The following is a 25,106-nucleotide window of genomic DNA, read 5'->3' as shown; positions in this document are numbered from 1 at the left end:
CCCATAATCAAACTCTTCCCGCACTCACTTCATGATTTAAAAAAAATCCCATCGGTGATCTATCGTATTTGTAGTGATCTTTCACTTTTAGATTATAAATTCACATTTTCCGAACCTTGGCCATTACAAAACCCTAACCCTACTTGAACACTGGGCATCACCAATGGGTTGATAGAGTGTCAGTGGCAGTGGTCTGTGCCCAGCGGTATGAACCCGGCGACCTGAGTTTGATTCTCAGGCACAGGGTTCCCCCTCCCGCAAAAGGCAACAGACCGGTGTGGTGAAGTATGGTCAAACAAAGCACCCGTGACCAACACGTCATTGGGAAGCCTTCGTTCAGTGTTGTATTGACAAGATACGTCATGTATGACTAATGGAACTCACTTATATTTTAAGTACAATTATTAATACGTTTTGGTTCTTGAAGGGTTTGCCTGCAACTCAATAGCTATCAGTGTACCTATTCGTATGCCTATTTGAAGAAAAAATTGGTCACAAGACCATGTTTTTAATGTAATTCCAATCAGGTCCCATGGTGTGAAGTGCAGTCTCCAACTCTTATTATCCACTCGATCTCTCTGGCCTGTCTGTCTATGTGATTTGAAGGAGGGTCATTGGCAGTAACGTCGCCGATTACATATATACTTTCGTTTAAGGTCACAGAGTATTGTTGACGAGCGTGTGTTGAGTTTTTCTTTATTTTTTCTCTTTCGGGATTGGCAGAGGGCTGTTCCATTCCATTACATACAGCGCACGCGTGCGAAACGGCTCGAAAGGCGAAAGGGAAAAGTATAGGCGTCATGTACAGCAGCCCTGGCGCGTTTCTGAAAATTGATGTTGAGCCCTTGCCTGCCCGACCGCGCGCCTGCCTGCTTGAGTTGTTTTTTAGGCGAGCGAAATAAGAGCGCGGCGAGGTCGCGGGGACGTCCGAGACAGGGCCCTCGACTCTCAAGCCAGCTGCACAGCGCCGTTCTCGCCATTGTAAACAACAACAAAAAATTGGTCCGTGAAAGTGACCTCATCGGCTGCCCCGGCGAATGTACAAGCAAAGCGGCTGATTGGGCGTCTCAGACGCAATTGTGGACGAGGGGGCCCTCGCTTCAACGCTAGGGCTAAACAAATCAACAACTCGCAACCCAAACATGAGCTTGAGCCAGCCAGCCAGCCCTAAGCCGATCTGCCATTACCGCCACGGTGGCACGTGGCGTTTTGGCGTTGTCGTGCCAGCCACATCCACTTACTCGTTAGAGCTGCGGACACGACGCAGCACTACGGAATGACTTCTTTTTCCATTCTGGTCCGTGTGAAATGCTGGAGCGTAAATAATTTTATTCGGTTGACTTCCCAGGAATTGGTTCGTGGGTTTGTACACAGCGTGATGTGTGTGTGTGTACGTACGTACGGACGGCGTTCCAACGTTTAGCTTTACGGGTCGTTTGAACCGCCCATACTAGACGTTTGTGAAAAAGAGCTTCATACCTCATCGAAATTATCCAGTCTAAATACCGATTCTGATTCTGAATCATATGTTGTTAGCGAAAGCATATTAAGGCTGGAAGCGTGCATGCGACGTTGGTGTGGCTGGATGTCCGTTGGGCCAGTGTTGTCTTCCATTATAAGGTCGCACTCAATACACACAAAGTGTTTACATTATGAGACCTCCTTTGCCAGTAACAAGATATAGGAATAGGTTTTACCCTTTTAACTGGCACAAAATGGAGACTAGGCTCTAAGAAAAGCCGTCTCGGGTGTGGACCAATCAAATTCAAGGACAGTGCATATTATTATCAGAGTTGTCTTTTTTGTTTGCATTTTGACTGCTTGTGTTGTGGTTATTGCAAACATGATGCCTTGAATAAAAGTGTCAGTTTTTGTGCCAGTTAAAAGGGTAAAACCTATTCCTACACACAAAGTGCTCGCCACAGACGAACCGCTAAATCTTGATGATCTCAAGGAGCATCGACCATCATGTGAACTCCTGCCATCCTTGCAACAGCGGCTTTTGGCTAACTGTTGAACAAAAACGGTCACCACATCGCGCACTTTCAGATGCGCGTTAATGCGGCCGTCTGGAACGCTCTCCCTTCCTTTATTAAAAAGCCACTGGAGCTACGCACTTTTAAATCTGGATTTCAAACTAATTTCTTTGAAACTGCTTTTGTGTTTAGTTTGTTGTTCTTCCCCGCACCTCCAATGAGCACGGATGGCTACGTGCGGTGCAAAAGAAGTTCAACATACATACATACATGCCGATAAACCTGCAGCTTGTACTCACTTACAAGGCGGAGGCAACCGAGACGAATCGCAAACCAGGCTCGTACACAAGGTGCCACTGATGTCGTGCGCGGCCGGAATTTGAACCTCGCAGTCAACTAACCACTCCAAGCTCAATTCCCATCCCCTATCTGCACCTTAAGACTAAACAAGTAATCGCTTTGAAAACATTAACAATTTAATGTAATCCCTTTAAATCCCAACAATTGCTATAATTTGGAAAGATCCTCTGTTGTGTAAATTATTCAGAATTGTAGGTTTCGGCACCGGCTACTGTATAATCAATTCCCCCCGCCAGGGATAGCCCCTCCCTCCCCCACTCACCCACATCACCCCACCCACCCCCCACTTTTATCCACACCTATCATCACCACCGTCCACCAAGATCGAGTGAAACTTAAAGCAACATGTGTTCAGTGTCGATGCCGAGCTGCCGCACTTTGATTTCCTGAAAGAGGCCACTTCTTGTGGCTTAGATCCCGGTAATGGAAGGGATGCCATGAAAAATTCAGCAAAGAGAAAATTCGGCTTGTCACTTGGCGAGGCTCGTTGAGTGCCTGATAATGGTGTTTTCAGTCCGAAAAAAAACTATCCCGAGCTAAAGGCGAGCCCGTATTTGTCACCGCGGTCAGAAGTGAATGCAATTAGCTCCCCACCCCCCCAGTCTCTCACTTTCCCCGGCCGCAATATTCACGACAACGTCACCCCACGCGCGAACCTCCACGGAAGTGACCCCGCAACCCCGTGGCCTTGAAGCTGCAAACAAAAAGAAACCGTGCGCAGAGGCCCCTCGCGACCGAAGCGGCACAGCGCTCCCGATTCCGTTTCCCAGGGATTGAAAGACCGCGTGTGCCGTCCGGCAAGCGATGCCCGACGTGTCGCCCCCTTCTTCGCTTCGGTTCCTGAAGAAGCTGTCAGCACGTGGAGTGAAACGCCGGACGTCGTTGCGAACCACGCGAGGGTTTCAAACCACTCCCCCTCCCACACCCCCCAAAAAACAACGCAAAGCAGAGCTGGGCGACAACTCTGCCCAACGCAACCTTCGTGTCGCTGCATTGTTCCGTTTATTATTGCGCGTTGACATTTTCATCGGTATTATCCCCGTTCAGTCAACACATTGTCGGATAAACTTGCACGCCTATACACCTCTCGATGGCTTTGTTGTATTCTTTGCGCATGACAATACGGTCGGGAGCTCAATGCCAACGTCCAGGCGTGCTGGTCACGAGAGGGCTTCAGGGGAAGAGTTCGGTGTCGTTTTGTTCTTCACCTTCCTCCTCTGTTAAAGGGGCGCAGACTGCAGCGGTCTGCGCTGTGCTTCGTTGGTTGGGTCGCATAGCGACAATCGCACCACTTCAAGTTTCCTTTTATGAAGGACGTGTGCGCATCGGCGTGTTGATGACGTTCTGATGCGGTCGATGGTACCGTAGCTGGGACTACTAAAACGAACTAATTTGTATTTTACCAAGGTAAGGCCCACTGAGCTATGCAGCTCTTTTTTCATAAGCGACCTGGCCAAAAACGATGGCTCAATGAAGTGGACTATGTGGACATTTCTAGCAGCCAGATACTCTAAACGCGTGCTTCTAAATGTGGAGGGAGAAACCGGAGGACCCCGAGAAAAATCCACGCAACGACGGGGAGAACACGCAACTTCGAATTATATAGCAGGCGTCAGGGTTTGGATCGAACCCACGAGCTCCTGTAGACCAGGCGAAGTAGTTAACATCTCCTAGCCACCGTGGCGAGTTAAATCCTTCAAACCTTGACTGCACGGTCGTAGCTTTTACGCAAGTGTGTATGTAACCTTCATGCATGTCGTTCTTACTTGGTTACTCATTCACCCACACATCCGCATTTTTGTTCAACGTGTTGGAAAATCTGAACCAGCATTGGGTCTTATTCCCACGTGCGCAAAACAAATTAAAGTAAAGTGCTCTTCTTACAAGACTACAATAACTTGCGTTTCCAACAAACTTCAACTGACGTTTGGTTTTCGAAACGTAACGTTTTATCGAGGTGGAGCAGTGTGTCGACGTTCAACACTGTTCGCTGCGCTACGAACCCGGCGACCCGAGTTCGAATCCCGCTCACGGCCAACACCAATGACGATTATCTGAACCGGTCCTGGGTCTCCCCCTAGGTCGACTCAGCCTAAAATCAGTACCTAGTACGGTGTGTAGTTAAACATCGCCCCCGGGGAGACAAAGGCGGCCGGGCGTGGTGTTGGCCACCCACCCCCTCGTGTGCCGTGCCGGCCCTTATAGGTGCTCGCTTACAGCACTTGCCCCAAAAGTCTGTTAAGGCTACAGTGTACGGGGGAATCTTTGTCTTTATTATTGTTTCATTGATCAAGTAACTTGTATATCATTTAAATATCATTTTCCGATTCATCTATTCCCCACTTCTATGTGTTTATGGAGATACGTAACCATCAACAACCACACAATCCTGCACGCTTCTTTCTCGAAGGAATTCATCTGTTTTGACATCTTTCAAAAACAGAACAGTAATCCTTTACTTTCACCAGGCGAGGGTCAATTGAATCAACGCGTATGTATGTATGTAGACCTGGTGGTTCGACTAAGAAAACAAATCCTTAGGCCAGTGTCGAGTCGAGAAAAACATTATCACATAAGGGAAAACATATGCGCTAAAGAACACGAGGATAGATTTTCACAACACGTTAAATTGCGATCTCAAACAAAAGGAAACAATAGCAGCTTAATACAAATATAATTAACGAGTTTTTATTTTTTTTGTAAATATATGCACAATATCCAGTCATGTTAAATCAAGCTGTGCTCTCCAGACAAGTTTGAAGGGCAAATCAAAGCGGGGAAAGTGAAAAGCGACGGTGCATAAACAAATCGAGTCGGGGAAAAAACGCACACATAATTTTTTATTTTCCCACGTTTATTAGATTAAGCCAAATCAGGCACAAAAAAAAACCGTTCAGGTCGACGGAGATGCAGATAGATGTATTTGGACAGCAGCGCATGTGCAGTTCGTGCAAGGCTGCTATGTTGTACTGGTCAGGGGTTAGGCCATCTCACCCTTAGTAATAACAACGAGCAATTCAGGGGGGCTCGCTAGTTAGTCCTCACCTCATCAATACATTCCGTTTGTGAATAAATACTCTCCGCGGGATCTGTCAAGCGGATATCAGGGGCCACTCATGGCCCGTGACGTGCGCCTTCTCGCCTCATTTGCACATCAGAGGCTCCCAGAAAGCCTCACATCTCACATCAGAGTCACCTTCCGCAAGCCACGGGCTGCTTCGCCTTCAAACGGGGAGCGCCGGCAGCGGGCGGCGAGGGAAAGGTCAGAGGCCGGCACTCAACCCCCCCCCACCCCCCGAGGCATCTCATATCCATCCCATTTTCATCCTCCATCTCGTCCCTCATTATAGACGCTAGCCGGCGGAAGGGGCTGACAGGAGCGAGCGTCGGACGCGACACACGCACAGACACACACACACAGACACACGCAGAGAGAGTGAGTGAGAGGAGCAGGAGCGCGATTGTCAATAATTAAAATCTCCCAGAGATTGAACGTCGTGGGATTCGGCCCAGGTGAAATACGCGGAGGTGTCCGTCAAAGCTACACGGCGTCCGAGTTAGGTTCAACACCCGCGCTGCGCAAACACCGCTCCCCCCAATCCCATCTCCGGCAGTGCCCAACTGCTACGCGCCTCTAAGAGCGGGGCTGCAACAATACACCGGGAAGCGCGGTAACACCGGGCCAGCCACCCTCCCTGGACTCCACGTGACATTCTAACGTGGCAGGTTGAACGTGACAAAGGTACACAGCCACACGTAACAACTGACCCCCGACCGGCGATCTAATTGAACGTTCCAAGTGCCAGGTTTTCCCGAGGCAAGACGGCAGAAGCGCTCCCTCGCAAATAGGTCGAAACCCATTGCCGATACGGACCAAGACAAACGCGTGGCTCAGTCATTAAAGTGTTCTTGAAACGATATGCCCCAGACAAAACGTACGCAGAGTCGTTCTATTCAAACGCATATTATTCATTTCGTCGGCGCACTTACTGAACGTTGTTACTTTATTTGTTTAAACGCACCACTTAAATCAAGTAAAAAGGGATTAAAAATTTAAAACAAGTTCTTTTTTTGTCATAGAATTTTAATGCACAAAAACAGTATGAAGAAAAAAACCACACACACACACTGTGTACGTAAATGTTATCGCTTAATGCAATGCTCTTTATATTAAATCTGGCAACATTCCAGCACATAATTGCCAGAACCGCCTTTATTTATTTACTTAGAGACAGCTCAGTCAGGCAGGAGCCGATGTGGCGATTCACCCACCTGGTGACGATTGGCAGAGGTGATGGCGTGGCTCGCGGAGCTCACCGAAGGCTGTGTCAAGAGCGACGAGCCGTCGTTGCTCTTGCCCAGGCAGACGACTCAGATTCGAGCCAGGTGTTTTCAGGCGTCGAACGAGGCGGGGGGCTCAGCCAGGTCACCGATCACTACGCTAAAAACAACAACAACAACAACAACAAAACTCAACTCATATTGTGAAGCGATGGTACAATTATTAGAGCACTATGTTTGGAACTTGGTGACCTGAGTTTAATTCCAAACCACGGCTAAGATCACTTGGTGAGTGACATCTCATTTAATTCGTACATTTTTTCGTCTAAAAATTGTTTGACATATGAACACTCTTTTTCAGGTCATATAGAAGGTGTGTCCCTGATGTGGATAAAGACACCTATTGAAGTAATTTCAGAAGTAGTTTTATGACATTCTCTTCCAGGACCATTCTATGACACAAGGTGGTGGACTGTGAAAGCCATCAATAGCGAACAAGAAATATTTATCTTATGCTTTGACACCTGAAACCAATATTGTCATTGAATATTGAAAAAGGCAAAAAATACCCTCTATCACACAAGACCTACCAGGGTGTCCTTGGGCAAATGCTTCCTTTGGAACATGCAGCTAGCTAGCACTGCTGAGATCTGTGACTGAGAGCACAGTGGGAATAATACTCAGAATTTAAGTGCCTCAAATTTATTTCATTTGCAAATACAATGGTTTATATGAAAGCAATAACAGAATAAATCAAATGGATGCTGCCACAGTGGTGAAATGGCCAGCACACTGGGCTTGCAATCCAGAGGTCACCGGTTCGATCTATACTGTAGGTACGCCAGATGTGACTGGAGAAAGTTTCGGAAATTCTCGAATCTTCGCCCACACGGCGGTATAAATGGGCAAACCACAGGTAGTTGGCAAGTTGCGCGTGGTGGAATAACGAGTGGGTTGCTTCCACCTCTTTCAATCGGCCGAGCCAGCGTGGGAGAGGAACTCTTCATCGTGGAGGCCCTTCTGTTAGCAGTGGAGTGAGAAAGAAAATGCAGCGCTGCACCTTTACCGTTAAGATGGATGTATCATAGGACCGTAATTGATAGCTCAGACTATCAACTAAACAATGTTTATTTATTTTAAAAGGTAAGACCCACTGAGCCGTATAACTCTCTTTCAGAAGGGACCAGGCTGCGAATGATCGCTCAACGAAGTGGCTTATCGTGTGGAAATGTCTGGCAGGTAAATACTCTAAACGCGTGATGCTAATTATAAATGTGGAGGGAAAAACGGGAGGACCCGGAAAAATATCCACGCGACCACTTGGAGAACACGCAAACTCCAAATATACAGCAGGCGTCAGGGTCGGGATCGAACTCACGCCCTCCTGTATACCAGGCGAGGTAGTTAACATCTCGCCCCCCGTCGCAACATGTAGAAAGGTCCTCGTGGAGCAGTGGATAGACAATGGCAGCTCGTGATGATGAGAAATGCGAGAAGAAAAAAGTGAGACATTTAAAAAAACAGTCGGCACAAATTTAACACGTGGATTTTCGCGACCAAAATTATTCATGATAACGTTGTTTTGGGTTAGATCGCATGAATGTGTCGTTCATTTACCACCACTCGACGTGAACAAAATGTGTCAATGTGTCACTACTTCAGAGCAGCGGTGTGTTAAGATAGCAAACCTACAACATTTGCATGATTGCAAATGTTGTAGGTTTGCTCTCGAAATAGTAACACAATGGCACGTTTTATTCACGTGACAATCTCTCTTGCCTCCCCCTAATCCTCCTTCCCACTGATTGTCGCGATCCCTCACTCTCTTCTTTCCGTGTTGCTCTTTTTCCTCTCCGCTTCACGCCCTATCACTTTCTCCTCATCCCCTCTCCATTCCTCACGGTCTCCTCTATCTCCCTCCCTCACCTCCCTCCTCTACCTCTCTCCTGGAACACACTGCCGGGGTGAGTGAGAGTATAGAGCGTCACGTCATCGCGCATATGTGCGCAGTGACGTCACCAACACCGACGCGCACTTGTTCGCCAGCCAGACAGGAATCCAGGCAAGATGCCAGCAAACACAACTTTTTTTAATCATAGTATAATGACTCGTACAATCCGATTATGAGTAATAATTTACAGCCCTTTTGCAATCCACTGCGGATGAAGGCCTCCATAATGCTGTGTTGGTCATGGGGGTTGTTTGGCCATACTTCACCACACCGGTCAGTTGTGGATTTTCAGATTATTACTTCTCACTGATGTTAGTCATAGCCAGGAATCAAACTCAGTCCACCGGGTTCTCAACGCAGTGTGTGACCCACTCTGCCTCCATTCCATCTATGAAATATATATGTTCAGTATGTGAAAGTATACATATATTTTGATTGAAAGCTTTCGTGACTGCAGGGATTCATATTCTTGGTTCTTTCGGTAAAGTCACGTAGAAGGGAAACAATAAAATAATACAACCATAAAACAATAACATTCTCACGATGTTTCGACTGCAACACAAGCAATCATCATCACTTCACCACACCGGTCAGTTGTGGATTTTCAGATTATTACTTCTCACTGATGTTACTCATAGCCAGGAATCAAACTCAGTCCACCGGGTTCTCAACGCAGTGTGTGACCCACTCTGCCTCCATTCCATCTATGAAATATATATGTTCAGTATGTGAAAGTATACATATATTTTGATTTAAAGCTTTCGTGACTGCAGGGATTCATATTCTTGGTTCTTTCGGTAAAGTCACGTAGAAGGGAAACAATAAAATAATACAAATATAAAACAATAAAATTCTCACGATGTTTCGACTGCAACACAAGCAATCATCATCAGGTGTGAAAACCACGGCAAGAAAGTTTGAAAAAAGTGGCGGGTTTTTTAACGTTTGCACCACGGAGAGCGATTTGGCAGTTATTCAGATGGACGAGTCCATCTATGTTCGGAAAAGAGGAGGGGGGAGACGAAAATAATGGATGCGGTCTGAAAACCACCGTAAGCGTGAACAATCAATTAAGACCCGAAATGGTTTATCAAATCCTTCCAATGATTGCTAAGCCAGAATCCATCTTCTCGGTTGAAATTGTCTCTGTTTGTATATGTGGATAGCCTCATGAACGAATCGCTCATGGTAGCTAGATGGCTTGCAGAGAACCTCTGTCTTGGAGAAGTCAATGTCATGTGAGCCTACTGAATTATAACAGTGATCTGCCACGGCCGAGGTGTTGGTCCTACCGTGTTTTAGGTCTGCTTTGTGTTCACGGATGCGGTCTGAGACATGCCGTTTGGTTTCTCCAATGTAACTACTACCACAGAGGCAACTTAGTTTGTAGACGCCAGGGTACTGTATGTCCGGAATCACATCTTTTACAGACGGAACCAGATCACGGATTTTATTTAATGTGTTGAATCGGACCTGGATCTTGTATTTATTCAAGATTTTGGAGATCTTTTTTGTGATCCCCGCAATGTAGAGTAAAGTGATGGTTTTGAATGGCTCACAAGAGGGTCCTACTTCATGGTTGGAGTGATAACTTTGGGGATTGTGTAGTCGGAGTAACAATTAGCCTTTTATTTTATTGTTTTCCTTCTACGTGACTTTACCGAAAGAACCAAGAATATACATATATTATTGAATGCATTGTAATTCACACAATATTAATCTGAACATATTTAACCTGATTCTTGGGGACACCGACAATTCAAGGTGTGAGCTATCCATTACCAATTGATTCATTTACAATAAAACTATTATAAGAATCTTTATCATACAGGAATCCAATGAACAATGCAGCTCTTTTTCACAAATGTCCAGTAGAGGCGAGTCAGCAAGTCAAAACAACAATATTCCCCCCAAAAGCACGTAACAATACATGTAAGATACCCCCTGAATACAGCAGCACTACCTTGCAAAGTACGTCACATTTGGCAGAGCCAAGAGAATATTCACTTCTAAAATTGAGTTCGACGAGTGTTCTCACATCTATTCTTTGTCTCTCCAAATTCCACATTCGTGGCTCCAGTACTGGTTATGGAGCCGCGTTTGGCACACCTGTGCGAAGATTTGCGTCTGTGTGAATTGACGAAATCTGAACCCCCCCCCCCCCCCCCCCGTGCACCTGATCCCTCAAGAAATGTAAGGCACGTTCCCAAGGCTCATCTGACAAAACTAAAACACTCACTTCTGTAAATACCGTGTCGTCAAGACTCATTGTAAACCCAGAGTTGTTTTTTTGTTCATGTTGTGTTAGACTCCCTTTGATTTGCTCCTTTGATCTTAAGGCATGCATGCCAGTCGAATGCGAAGAATATAATTCAAAGAAAATATACACTTTACATTACGTCAACGTATGCGCACCACGTACGCCATCTGCTGGCACTGTTGTGCCACGGGTAAAACGCTGACCATGCAGTACTCTGCAGTGTTTGTAAAAGTCTATAACGTCTTAGAACTCAAATCTGATTTGTTTTACACTCCAGCTTTAGGCACACAAAATCAACATTGACAGCTATCATGTTATTTTAATACGTAGAAATAATCACGTTTTCAGATATCCGTAAAATTACAAAAAGGCTTTGAGAGTTACTCATTGGTTCTTTCGGTAAAGTCACGTAGAAAATAAAATAATAATATAATACGACGTTTCGATTGCAACACAAGCAACCATCATCAGGTAAAAATGAATGAGAACAAACAAACATAGTAACTGCAGGAATCCATACTCTTTGGCTCTTACGGTAAAGTCACGTAGGTATAAAATAAAATAAATCACGACGTTTCGGGCGCAACACAAGCGCCCGTCATCAGGTGACATAGTAAACTTCGAAACACAACGCAACACAACACAGAGAGCCGGCCAACACAGCAGCCAACACCCCACCTGGCTGCTGACCACGCTCCTCCAAGGAATGTTCTGTTGGCTGGCTTTCTGTGTTGTATTGCATTGTGCTTCTAAGTTTACTGTTTGTTTTTTCTCATTCATTCTTACCTGATGATGGTTGCTTGTGTTGCAATCGAAACGTCGTATTCTATTATTATCTGATTTTATTTTCTACGCGACTTTACCGAAAGAACCAAAGAGTAATTCCTGCAGTCACGAAAGCTTGGAACCTGAGAGTTATGATGGTGGTGAATCATTAAATTGCCTTATTTCTAGTAGTCGTTCTTCAAATGATCGGAGCTATGTTTTTCAGATCTCATTTGCAAATAAAAGTCTGTTGCAAAGGCCCTAAACCTGGTTTTAAGGCCTCGTTGTTGGAATTTACACTAATATTGCGATGTATTATCGACAAGAGGGCCTCTGTGTCTTATTTATGTTCCTATAAGTTTGTGCATAGCTTTTACAATTACAGTACTAGCTTTATGCGGGTTAGGTTTGTGCGATTTCGCGCACGTGCCGCTAACCTATTTCTACCCAAAATTCGCTATATGCAGTTACATTTCACTCATATGCGACTATGCGGTCAGACGTGGGACAAACGTCACTTGGTAATTGTTCGCGCTTTTGTTTGGAAAGCGTCTACCGCATAAAGCGAGGGAAACCTGTATAAGCGGTTCCGTGTCCTTGGGATGATTGTCTAATTCCATGAAAATACTGTAATGTTCCTCAACACAGCAATTACTTACTCTGTTTGAGAAAGCCTTCCTAAATTTCAAGACGCATTTTTCAACATGGTTCTTACATTTATATTTTTTGGCCAATTGGTGAACTTTATAATAAATCTTTTGCAAGTGAGAGAAAAAGGGACACCTGGAGAAAAGCCACTCAACATACACGAGATGGAGTAACGATCACACTTGCTGCACTCCACTGCAAGCGCAAGTGGGGTTGTACGTTTAACGAATCTGCGTGTATCAAAAGTGCTGCATCAGAGGCGTGATCAGTGTGCACAAGCTGACGACGTGTGTGGCGTGTAAGGTGATGATGATTGCATCTCCATCTTCACTGGCGTGTCACCCTACAAGCACTCTGAACTCTCCGTCCGTTAATTAGGAGTCGGGGTCTGGCAGACAAGACGAATCAGTGAGGCTGAATTCCTGCATTAATTACAATAAAAATCATCATTCAAATGACGCGTCATGCAGATTGAACATTAGCTGTCGGTAACTTTAACAAATGAGAGTGGATTGCCTCTAATTTGAAGGAAAACAGACGACGGAATGCCCTCCCACCAGTGGCTAGACACGCGAGCTCACTCGCCGTGTGTAGGTCTTCTCTAAAGACTTAGCTGTGTCGCCTGGCCTACACTTCCGACGTATGACCAGTAGACTCTGGACTTTGTAGAATTTATATTTCCTAACTTCGTGCACGGCACACTGAGATCCCTGGATGAATTGCGCCCTATAAATGTGAATTAGTATTCTTGATTCAAAGCTTTCGTGACTGCAGGAATCCATACTCTTTGGTTATTTCGGTAAAGTCACGTAGGTATAAAATAAAATAAATCACTTGTTTTATTTTATACCTATGTGACTTTACCGAAAGAACCAAAGAGTATGAATTATTATTGTCAACGCACTCCATATAGTAAATCACTGTAGTCTATGGACCATATAGTACACCGCTGGAGTGCGCTCCATCAACGGATGAGGAACAGCAACAAACCACACTACCTCTTCTGTCACTTCTGAAACCCTCTCGTCGTGGCTGGCAGACCCTCGACATTTCCATCTCTCTCTCCTGAACGTATTGCTGCTGCTGTCACCACACTCAAGAAGATGTTATTAAAGCACTGGTCGTTAAGTTTCGCTCGCCGATGACCATCCCTTGCTCGCGAGGCGTCTTGCCCAAGCCCAGCAAGAGCTACCGCAAGGCGAGGAGACGCTGACGCGCGTTGCAAGGAAGATCCGAATCAGAACATGTACGGTATATGCACTGAAGGATTCCGACGATGAGCCATGAAGAAGTTTTCTTCACATACGCCCAGTAGTTGCATAAGATGTAACGCGAACAGCGTGGTACATACATATACATGTGTCGTTAACCCACCACCCGACATAGCCAATTAGTAAGTTGGGCACGTTAACAAAACGTGCTGCCGATTAAGTTACTACTTCAGCACCCCGGTGTGTTGGAGAGCAAAACCCACGACATTTACACTTTGAGTACTCTGACATTTCGCCCGTGATTAGAGCCAGTTTCACCAGGCGATTTACGCCATATGATGACCACACCCCCACCAAAAAAATCCTTTGTTATGGATTACATTGGTCGCGAAAGCTTAAAGCGTGCAGCAGTTGCTGCGACCTTCATTACGTCACTGCCCCGCCCCCCACCGCTCCCCGAGCGCGTGCCGGAAAAAAACGAAATGTCGTCAACGCGACCCAGCGCCCGTTACGTTGTGAGGTCATCACGCCAAATCATTGCGCACCACCCCCACCCTCCGAGAAAAAAAAATCCCATTATGTCACGTTACCACGCTGGGCAGGCATGAGTATTACGTCATCACAACAGCTCGATTGTTACGTAATGCAGAAAAGAAACCTTCGACACGCGCAGCTACGGTGCATATGACGTCATCAAGGCGGAGTTTGCACTGGCGCGTGACGTCACGTTCACCCTACCTCCACCCGCTCGCCCCTTCGCTCGTTACGACCCGGAAGCGCTTCCCCCCTCCCCTGGGGGGGCGTTTCGCCATTTTACCTTTGAACTCTCAGGGCCTCCCTCCTTTTCCGGTTTCGTCTAAGCAAGGTAGGGCGACTCGTCGAGGTGCTGGTGAATTGAATCCGACGCCATCCGCAGGTTTCCCGCGTGAGAACTCGCGTCCGTTCGATCGCGACCCGCGAATGAGCGTTCGCCGCGTCGGACGCGACCACGAAGGCATCAACTTTGTTTGTCGTTCCCGATCGATACGTTTCATTCGGGCTCCGGATACATCCGCGATTTTTTCCAGTCACCACCGCCTGGTGTTGGCATGGGCCTAGATGCGTAGCAGCCGGCTCATTTGCTTGGAACGCATGGGGAGCTACATCCAAGCGGGGCGCGTTGCGTTGTCGTTAAACACGTAAAACGATGACCGCTTGTGTGTTACGCATGTGTCGTGACATGTATAGCGACGGATTTGCGGTGGGGGGGGGCCTTCGTACAGCGATGGGTTGATCGATTTATTGGTTTACGTTCTCAGAATCGGGACGGATATATTCGGGCCTGGAAGCTTAAGGTTTTACCGTTTGTATACATTTTAAACGCGTGGCAGGGCATCGACATGCTAATGATCACACCGAGCGAGAGAGGTACCAGCTTGAGAAGTATCCCAGAATTGTTTATTTTTAAGCGCAAAGACCACCGGGCTGGTGTTGGTGCCTAGACTTGCGGCCCCGCAGATTCGTGGCTCGCAGAGTAACGTTAAGGCACCGCTTGCACAGTAAACCCTGTCCCCTGACGGCCCAACTCGTACAATCCTAACCTTGCGCCAAAGCTAAAGTAATCGCCGTTCAATACTGCATCTGTCGAAACCCAAAAAATACTCGTACTGCATGTGACGAGGACTGTAGTAATGATTGTTGGTTACATGCAGTGAAAGAGACCCTCTTAATGTGAAGCTTGTGTATTGATCACCCATTAAGGTGATAAATACATGGAGAATTTTCCGAACTCGGGTCTTGTCTCATTGCCAGAAATACTTGTAACGTATATTGTAGTTTGTGTGGATCAGCGTTGCTGTGAAGGATCATTGCCCGAAACGTCAGCCTACCTGCAATATGGCAGATTGTCACGAAATATGGCTGGTGATGAAGCCAGTGTTAGTAACGAACGTGGTGTTTGCATTCGAGTGTTCCTTGCTGCACCAGTGCACTTTGTATACTTTCTGCTGCAGAATTTAAAGCAGGCAGACTGAACCGGTTTAGAATGTTGCGTCGCATCAGCACTGTGTGGGCCACAGCGCAAACGTAGACGCATAATTTGTGCACTTAACGTTGTAGCGCGGGCCCAGTGAGGTGTGAAGTTTCCGATTAACCGATGGACTTTTATTTTACCAGAAGAGAACTCGCCGAGACTTCGCGTCTCATCACTTCACAATTTTAAAGCATTAGAGAATCCAACGTGCTTCATGCAAACTTCTGATGAGGTTTTTTTTTTGTCAAGGGACGTTGTGTACGCGTGTATATTGGACACTTGAACATGTGTATGTGAAGCTCACAAACCTTGTGTATTTTTTTCTTTCAGAAAGCCAAGATGGTGCAGCGCCTCACTTACCGCCGTAGGCTGTCCTACAACACGGCCTCCAACAAAACGAGGCTGTGAGTGGCTCCCCTCTCACCTCCCTTTGGTCCACACCTGTGGACCGCTTGACTCGAACACTTGCAGTATGGGACGTTTACTTGGTGTGTTTCAACGGTTTTTAGTTAAATGTGTAGTAGCTTGGTTCTTATTACGAATCAAAATGTGGGCCAAGGTTAATGGACTCAATCATGACCCTCCTGCAGGAATGCGTATCGTTTTCACCAATTATTTTGGACTACCATTAGAGATGAGCGCTTCCAAGTGCCACACACAGATGCATTATTTACATGGTTTAGTAATGTAAATTAAGAAAAAAAAAGTGGTAATACAAATATTATTTGTCTTCAATGCTTGGTGATCTACCCAGGTCAGTCCACTGAAATTGAATTATAACATGTGCCAGCCATGCATTGGGCAATTTCAGGACAACTTCTACAGGCATAGGCCTAGCATGATGTGTACCATGCTCATAGTAATTATTTTTAAGATTTTGAGGGGCAAGTCATGTGGGGTAGAGAAGGCAACTTGAAAGTTACTGAATACGGGTTGCATAGAATATGGTCTGCTCTAAAACGTTTTGGGGGAAGGGCAGCTTCAAAAGTGGTTTACTTGGCTAAGTACACAAATATGTTGGTGAGATGTGTGCCCCATACTACAATGTAAATTTACAATCGCACTGTGATTGTATTTTGTGGTACAGGTCAAAGACCCCCGGTGGCCGGCTGGTGTACCTGTACATGAAGAAGGTTGGCAAGGCCCCCAAGTCTGCGTGTGGACTTTGCCCCGGCCGGCTGCGAGGAGTAAGGAGTTGCACCTGTACCTGCCATTTTTCATAGATTGCTCTTGATGTGTGTGTAAAGCGGTGTGCTAAGCTTGCTACCCGTTTTGACGCACAAAATTCATCTTGCTTAAATGCGGCGACAAAAATCCCAAACGCATGACATGGCAATATTAGGTTTCGCATCGTGAATATTTGTTTCACGTGGGGTTGTTTGTCGCAGGGTTTGCCATAAATTTTGGTGCTCGCTTTCAAATAGTGCCACGTTGACCTATTAACCCTTGTTCGCTTGAGGGCTTCCCCATATTCCTTGGCTACAGATGTACATTTTTCTATTATGTGCCATTTGTTTCTTTGCAGGCAACACTGCATTGTCAAATGCACTTTAAAGTATCGTGCTGACAATTTCATTAATTTAAAATTGTATTTAGAACAGGTCCTAGCCGCATTCTCTGCAGTTTGAGTCTACTGTTGGTTGTAGTGTTTTGTGTTCTGTGACGTAGACATTGGACAACTGTTGGTGCTATTAAATCATTGGGTCAGAAAAGTTCTGTAAATGGGCCTTTGTACATTGATGGCTTTTGGGTGGAAAGCCTTTCGCTATTAGGGCACAGGCACTTGACTCATTACGGAAATGCTTCGTGGCTGCATTAAGCTGAGTTGTGACGCGTTTAAATAGCAGTCGTGTTGCTCGCCTGCGGAGGGTAATGTTGGACACTACACACTTAATTTTGAGAAAATTTGGCTGTGAACATGAGTAGCAAAAGCATTTTGTGTCAATTGCCAAGTACTGCGAGTGCATTTCTTATGTGGATAAATGTAAAATGACAGCATAAACTTTGCACTTGTTGGATGACGAAAATTGATTTTTTAAAAATTCAGCTGTGAAAGTATTTTTGTAATTTCAGGACAGGTGTTTCCATGGCCTAATCAACTTAATCGCATTACATGTACTGAAATTGGCATATCCAACTTAAAAAAATGTTAGTTTATATTTGGACTTGTGCCATGCTGTTCAATATTCCAAGTGGCAATATTCAAAATCACATCCATTGGAAGCTCTGGTCATGAAAAAAATGGCTGATAAAATCATAATTAATGCCATTGCCAGTTTATTACAATGGGGGGCACTGCTCCGTTACCATTTGTGGTCCCATGATGGGGTTGGTGTCATTTACTTGGCCTGTTGCTGATACTTGGCCTGTTGTTGATGCTGACGTGTACATCTGTAGGTGAAGGCAGTGAGGCCGGCCGTGCTAAAGAGGTTGTCAAAGACCAAGAAGCACGTTTCCAGGGCTTACGGAGGCTCCATGTGCGCCAAGTGCGTCCGTGACAGGTAAATGTCGCCTTGCGGCTGCAAGAACTGTACCAACTCCTGGGGACAACTGAACTACTGGACATTTGTGAAAAATCACTTTATAGCCCATCGGGATTCCTCCAGCCAGTACAAATGAATAGACTGATTAATTGCTGTGGTTTTTTGCATCTTGCCCCTTTCCCAAGGATATGTTTGCATAGTATGTGCAGCTCTTTCTATCCACTGCTGGATGAAGGCCTCTCCATTATTTTAAATAATGGGTGTTGCTTTGACCGTACAGGTCGGTGCAGTGGGCCAAGGGAGTCTAGCACCTGTTCAGATATCACTTGCCACTGCTGTTAGCTATTTATGAAATCGCATTCAGTGCACAAACCACTACTGCTGCTTTACCCCCCATCTCAGTTGTGTATGCTTCAATTATTACATTTTCCTACCCTATGATGTCTTGAAAACCTATTTTCGTCTTCTTTAACACTTTCTCATTTTCTGGATAGGCTTTAGGACTTCCGAAATAACACTGGAATGTGGTTTTAACCCATAATGTTTTCGTCTTGTGCTTTGCTCAAATTATTGTGGTGGTAAGCGCAGTACCCATAGACTGCATACAATTTCTGACAATGTACACCAATGGCAACTGGTTATATGTACTTAACTGCTCATATTGTGCCTTTTAAAAACGTCAGGAACACTAAATACTCTTAGTGACGTGTTTTTCATTTATTAACCTGCATATTGGCAATAATTCCGTAACAGAGTCATGAAGGTGACACTAAAAAAATAACCATGTCCCATGGAATTTGGCAAGCTTGGTTAATTCTGTATTCGTTAATTAGGTTTTACGGTCGCTTAGACTCCATGAAGAGGTTCGTTTTTTAAGTTGAATTTACAGTGAGGAAATGAAAATTGCGAGTGGATTCAAATATTTGTCAACGTTAATCTGCATCCAAATACATAAAGCTGTGCTGAAATAGATTCACAAAATGTTGATTTAAAGTTATCCTTGTTGGTGTTGGCAAAATGGTCTGTTTCATCACAAGGGCCAAAACTGAATACTCTGCCATCGATCGGCTCTGGATTGTAAACCCCTGTATTTGGACTAGTTTTTGAAAATAAACCCTCAACAAAAAGAAGCCCAATCTATTAATGCCAAGTGGAGCGTTTCCAAATAAATAGCTTTTTTAAAATATCCTTTTGTAAGGATTAATCACATAAATTGCATGGATTCTGTAAAAAAAGATAGCATGTGCAATTTCAATAATTCACGGGGGAGTGTTACCCCCGTCGCACTGTAGCACTCAATTTAATTTACGGAAATGTACACCGTCAAGTCATTTAAAAATTATTTTTGGAGCTTATCGCATACGCTTAAGTAACTAAATTCATTGACCTTATCTGGCAGCTGCTAGAAAAAGCCTTTTTACCGTTTGAAGTATGAATTCAAATAATTACGATAACATTTAAAAACCAATCGGTCATGCGTTGTAGCATTATCGAACTGTGAACACGGATGTTGTGTTGTTCTAACCGCGCCGACTTTAACGTTGGGCGGGTTTGCGACGGGGGCCTCTTAGTGAAATGGAAATTTAATGAAGGCTGTTCATTAGCCATGCGGTGCTGAGTTTGCAAGCTAGAAACCCCGCCATCTGGCAACGTGATGTCAAAAGCTAGAAAATAAATTTGACGCATAATGGAAGTACCCGCTGCACGTACTGAATTTGGCGATGCTTTGAAGCGTGATAATTCCCTTTTAAGTCTTGTAGTGGAATTTCTTACAATTTGAAGGTCCTTGTACCTTACCGTTGTTGATCATGTAGATTACTTTCCCCAATGTTGGATATTGTCAGCTAAAAGTATGAAATGTTGCAGTTGATTGAGTAATCGGAAATGTTCATTTCCACTGTCACACTTTAGATACTAGACTGGACTCGCAGTCCATAGGTATTAAGCTCCGATTCTGTTCATGATTACATTCTTAGTAGCCTTGCACCACTCAGCTATGAATAATTCATAATACACATGTTGAGCTGTAAATAATTAATACTTTGTTAAATTAGTCTCCAGATATCTTGAGTTGAGTCAAGAGTGTGGATTTGCCCACATTTTGTAAACTATTTACATATTGCACATGCGTCCCGATAATCAAATCACTTGGAATGTGCCGGATTTCTAAAGATCTCAGAGCCTGTATTTCGTGCTTAAATTGGTTACCACCATAAATGACGGGTGTTATATGCTTCAGGACGATGTGGTTGGCAGCATAGGGCAGTGCAGCACATTTATTATTGTACTTGCTGTGCTTTAGCTTTGCCAACGTCAATGCCCCCCCTCCCTCCGCTTTCAACAACCCACACTGACCAACGTGGTGAAGTATGGTATGAACGATTGTCTGCACGGTGTGGGGAGGCCCTCATCCAGCAGTGGGTTGACAAATGGCTATTCATAAATACATAAATGCACCATCTGTATATCCAGGTGGGAGCCCAAATGAGACAAAAGTCTCGCATTATTTCTAGAGCTTCCTTAATATGCTCGATTGTAACCGTGTTTTTCTTTGTTACAGAATCAAGCGCGCCTTCCTGATTGAGGAACAGAAGATCGTTGTCAAGGTGCTGAAGGCCCAGACCCAGAAGCCCAAGTGAAATGCAGACCGGTTAACGTGATGTTTTGAAAAAATAAACCCCTTGGACTTCACATTGGTGTAATTTGTGTGTTTTTTTAATCTTTGTTGCCAGATTTGTATGCTGCCTTAGCTGGGAGAATTGAGCTCTCCATTCTTTTGTTGTTTTTAGCCTCGGGACAGCTTAGCTGTCTTTCCCCAGTGAAAGGGTTCTTAGCGCTCACTGTTGACCCAGTTGTTTGTGATTGTACATGTCCTATTAAACAGATTACATCTTAACTAGAATATCTGCTCATGTTCTCAAAAACAGTAAACACAGCCATGCTGACATTGTTTCTGAATTCAACCAGCATTTAACTGCCTCGCAAAGGCGTTGGGGAAAAAAAATATACAACTTCCTGGCTGAAAATATATCGTTTCCATCTTGCATGCCTGATGTACAGATTTATGGGCACTTTGGACACAGGCTTTTACAGCTCCCTACAAAAATGTTTTGCCCTCAAGCTGAAAATGTTCGTTGCCTTCTGGTATTTTTAAAACCCTCAAATGATATTAAGCACCCTCAAGAGGCAAATTAGTGAATAAAAGCACCCCAAATGTGTTTGTGAGAATGATAGTTCTGTCTGCGTTTCGGCACATGGTGTTCATTGATGGCTCTGCTAAGTGGAGAGCGACAGACCAATGGACATGCACTACTGGGCGTGACACGATGCTGAATTGGGATGCGGTCACGAGGTAGGAGTTTTCAACATTTGTTTAAATTTTAAATCAAAGCTTGAATGAAACCTCCGTAATTGCAGTCAAAAATGTATGGCAGAGCAGAGTTGAGGACAAAGGGCCTGAAGAGAAACAACAGAAGGGCAATGTGTATATTAAAAGGTGTTGAAGTGAGTATTTTTGTACATATGTTTCTGATTGCACAACACTGCCAATACCATAAAGGTAATTTTTCAATACCAAACGTTTAAAAGTTTTGGTCATAATTGCCACATTTGGGTACAATGTTGATTTGTTTTTGTGATATGACACTTGAAGGTCAATGGTTTAGTGAATGAATCCTGATTGCATGCAGTATGGTGTGCTGGTACCATTGCACTGAAAACGTGGATTGAGATGTACAGGCTATTGGCACGATCAAGGTCTGAACTTAAATTGACAACCTCGCGCTGATCAGAACACTTTGCAATTTTGTATTCCATCACCTATGACATGGTGGTATCATTCGATATCTAGATGCCAATATTCTGTCCAATTTTAAAGATAACATTGATGGCAATGAAATGTAAAACAAAAATATTTTGAGCATTACAGTGTTATGTCTGCATGTCAAAGGTGCATAGATCTACCGCAGTGTTTCTTAACCTGCACGGCAGCCTTGCACTCGTGTGGTTCTCAACCGTTAGAAACAAGTAGAGTGCTAATAAATACGTTGGTTTTAATGAAACAAAGTAGTTGTGCTCACGTGCCCGTGCTTAATTTGTGTTTCGATTTACCTAACAAAAATTTGGCCATGTCTCGCACCTCCAGAAAGGGCATTTTGCACCCACAGAGGGTGCGTGAACCCCAGGTGAAGAACCACTGATCTACCCCATCCCGGTGATTCGATGTGTCGTGGACGAGAGTTGATGTTAATTCTGGGTGCATTTCAGTCCGAGTGGAGATTGAGTTGGTCATGGTTCACCTTCGAAATTTGGTTTGGAGTCTCAAGTACGGTCCTGCTGTCAATATTTCTATAAAATCTACATGACATTACACTTTCGTTTACACATCACCTGTTATGTACTCGGATCAGAGCCCATAGGTTAAGCCTGGATCGTGTTGGAGGTGTCACTGCTTAGGAATAATTGTAGTCGGTTTGGGTTGCAAATATACCGTGTGTAGAACTTGCTATGTTTTACCCCCTTGTGTGTGGAGTTTGATTTGGGTGCTTCCGGTTTCCTCACAAATGCTTAACGTGACTGGTGCATTATTAACCAAACATCCTAATTCAGGATTTTATTAAAGAATCATTGAGACTCGTGAGGTTTTCTTCGGTAAACAAAGAACCTTTTCATTAGACTAAGACTGGTTAAAAAAGTATACTCAACTTGCAGGCTGAAAATATATGGTTTCCATCTTATATGCCTGATGTACAGATTGATGGACACTTTGGACGTAGCGCCCTTCCTTGGTGCGCAACATGGCCAGATTGTTTTAGAAATTGAATAATCGAAACTTAAGCACGGGCACGTAAGTACAACTACTTTGTTTAATAAAACCCTATGTATTTATAAAAAAATATTATGATTGAGAACCAAAGGGGTGCAGGCTGCATTAAAGGTTAAGAACCACTGGAATAAGAGGTCTTACATTTTAAAGGAAACCCTTGGAAAATCAGCGGTTCGCATATTTTTACATAATATAACTACAACGCTGGGAGAGAAGCGTCCCGTGTCCCTTTTCATGTACACATTGCAGCAGGTTGACAGTTAATTTGTGTTGCGATGTGGGAATGCAGCGTGAAATGTATAAACCGGATTGGTGGCAAGTGTGCTTGCCGCATGCTGGGCTGTATTGATACCAATGAATGTTGGATGACACTCATTTCTACGTCTTCCATCTTGAGTTGACGGACCTTAAGGTTTTTACAGTTGCTATGCGGTATTGTCATTTACCTGGGGGTTGTAACGGGAATGTTCTTGGAAGATGGTCAGGGCAAAACAAATTGCAGTGAAATAAGATCCGCGCTACATCAGAGAACTTGAATTGACAAACCTGAGACATTACGATACTTGTAACATACATTCCCGTGAGACTAATGTAGTTTAACAGCTGTAATTGCAGAAAATGCATTTAAGAGTCCCACAATTGTTTAGTACAAGCTCGAGTTTCAATTGGAAATGGTAAATTGTGAAATTCACTATTTATCACACCCAGCTAGTCTTTAGTGTTTTTGATACCATTTTATATTAGCACTCGTCTTTCTGAGTGATTCTTTATTTGGCTTTATAATATTTTTTAGAGAGCGGTCTTGTTCTTTTGAGGCATAATATCAGAATCCCCGATTCACTCTGGTCCCTTGGGTGAAGTGGGGACTGTCCGGCTAAAATATGTTGCGACCTTTTGTGTCGGAGAAGCGTTTCAAGGTTGTTATATATTTTTCAAGCATTCATTACTTTCAAGCTGCACATGGCCTTTGGGCAGTACGCAATAATTGCATTCCATCCTTCGTCCTCCACTCTTTATCTGCAAGCTTGCTGTGAGCCCAGGATATCTTTGTCATTTTTTCCGAGCATTCCAAGCATCGGAATAAATGGTGTACATCAAATCAGTTATTCCGTCCATCCTTCCCCGTCCAATGGAAATAACTAGTGGCGCCCCCCAAATAAAATAATACAAACCTAACAGCCTTAACCTCCCAGGGGGCATTTATCGTGACTCCTGCTTCCACTCCCCACCCACCAACCCAATCCCTCACACCCCCACTCTACCAAATCCAGGCAGCTGGTTGCCATAGCAATTGCATCTCGTTGCAGGGGAGGCTACTGCAGACCATTCCATCTCAACGATGGTGATGGGGGGGGGTTGTGTGGAGTGGATGGGGAGGAGGAGGAGCAGTGGACCCTACCATCGTGTGGACGAGGAGGAGAAGGCGGCTCCATCCACCCAGCCGGCTTGAGAGCACCGCTCGCTTGACGAAATATTCCCCAACCAAAGATTCACCGTGGATCGACAAAGGTTCACGCTTTCTTCTCGCTTCCTCTCGTCAACAATCGGCAAAGACGCGGCTGCAGCTCCAGTAGATTTCGGGTGAGTAATCTGTCATCTGTTTATTTATTACGGTGTACAATTAATTTTTTTTTTTATTAAATACGCCGATTATGGGATGGGGAGGGGAAAAAAATGAACACCGCCACCCAATTGGCAACTGGAGCCTCTCATCCCTCCCTGAATCGCAATGAGCGCAGAGCCTTTGTGCTGATTGTGTTTTTTTAACGTCGACGAAATGGAGGCTCCGTCGGTCGGGGTGGGGCAGGGGAGAAGGAGAGATGGAGAGCGGTGGGCAAGGAAGTGATGTTGAATTGCAGAGGCCTCCAGTGTGTCTCCAGTGAGTTGTATTTACAAGCAGTGGGATTCGTGTGTGTTGGGAGCCCCTGCCGCGCCCACCGCCGATGCCAGGCAATGGTGACAATGCCAGTCACGAGCGAGAAGGGGCATCCGCTCATCCTTGGGCTGATTGCTGATCGTGCCAGGTTTCAAATGCGAGACCTCTTGACGTTATTGGCACCGGGTAGGACCGAGAAGGGCATCCGCCGATTGGAGACGAAGCGATGGAATAAACTCGTATGCAGGTGCTGAGGTGGTGGTGGTGCTGAGGTGGTGGTGGGGAGGTGGTGGTGGGAGGGTGGTGGTGGGGGGGTGACGGTGGGGGTGGTGGTGGGGGGGGGTGGGGGGGGGTGGTGGTGGGGGGGGGTGGTGGCGGGGGGTGGTGGCGGGGGGGGTGGTGGGGTGGTGGTGGGGGGGTGGTGGTGGGGGGGTGATGGTGGGGGGGTGGTGGTGGGGG

At 45.1% G+C, this 25,106-nt stretch overlaps 2 protein-coding genes and 2 long non-coding RNA genes across 7 annotated transcripts in view; 3 read left to right on the top strand and 1 right to left on the bottom strand.

The window, feature by feature from the left end:
- LOC142930541 (uncharacterized) overlaps nt 1-25,106 on the top strand; it is a 695,545-nt gene that overhangs the window by 633,766 nt on the left and 36,673 nt on the right. The window lies entirely within an intron of this gene.
- LOC116951014 (uncharacterized) lies at nt 3,346-24,259 on the bottom strand. Its single transcript, XR_004404101.2, has 3 exons — nt 24,171-24,259; nt 6,609-6,777; nt 3,346-5,706 (listed from the first exon to the last, which is right to left on the bottom strand). It is a non-coding gene; the product is annotated as an uncharacterized LOC116951014 (long non-coding RNA).
- RPL34 (ribosomal protein L34) lies at nt 14,210-20,637 on the top strand. Of its 3 annotated transcripts, none has more exons than XM_032969281.2 (5): nt 14,210-14,317; nt 15,794-15,867; nt 16,551-16,650; nt 17,861-17,964; nt 20,507-20,637. In XM_032969281.2, the coding sequence occupies exons 2-5, from the start codon at nt 15,803-15,805 to the stop codon at nt 20,583-20,585; spliced, it is 348 nt and encodes a 115-aa protein (XP_032825172.1). In that variant the 5' UTR covers nt 14,210-14,317; nt 15,794-15,802; the 3' UTR covers nt 20,586-20,637. The 3 variants fall into 3 exon arrangements, with proteins under 3 accessions (XP_032825172.1, XP_032825173.1, XP_032825174.1); XM_032969282.2 differs by having other exon boundaries at nt 14,297-14,377; XM_032969283.2 differs by having other exon boundaries at nt 14,316-14,368.
- The window catches only part of LOC116951012 (mitogen-activated protein kinase 8-like), a 37,607-nt gene continuing 36,673 nt past the window's right edge, over nt 24,173-25,106 (top strand). Inside the window, exon 1 of one of the 2 annotated variants that reach the window (XM_032969277.2) lies at nt 24,173-24,352. The gene's annotated coding sequence lies outside the window, so the exon portion shown is untranslated. The remainder of the gene's footprint in view (nt 24,353-25,106) is intronic. The other variant, XM_032969278.2, reaches the window with a different exon arrangement.

Source organism: Petromyzon marinus, chromosome 41 (assembly GCF_048934315.1).
Source record: "Petromyzon marinus isolate PM22_M1 ecotype Great Lakes invasive population chromosome 41, UKy_Petmar_22M1.pri1.0, whole genome shotgun sequence".
Taxonomy (NCBI): Eukaryota; Metazoa; Chordata; class Hyperoartia; order Petromyzontiformes; family Petromyzontidae; genus Petromyzon; species Petromyzon marinus.
This window is presented reverse-complemented; position numbering and strand designations above follow the sequence as displayed.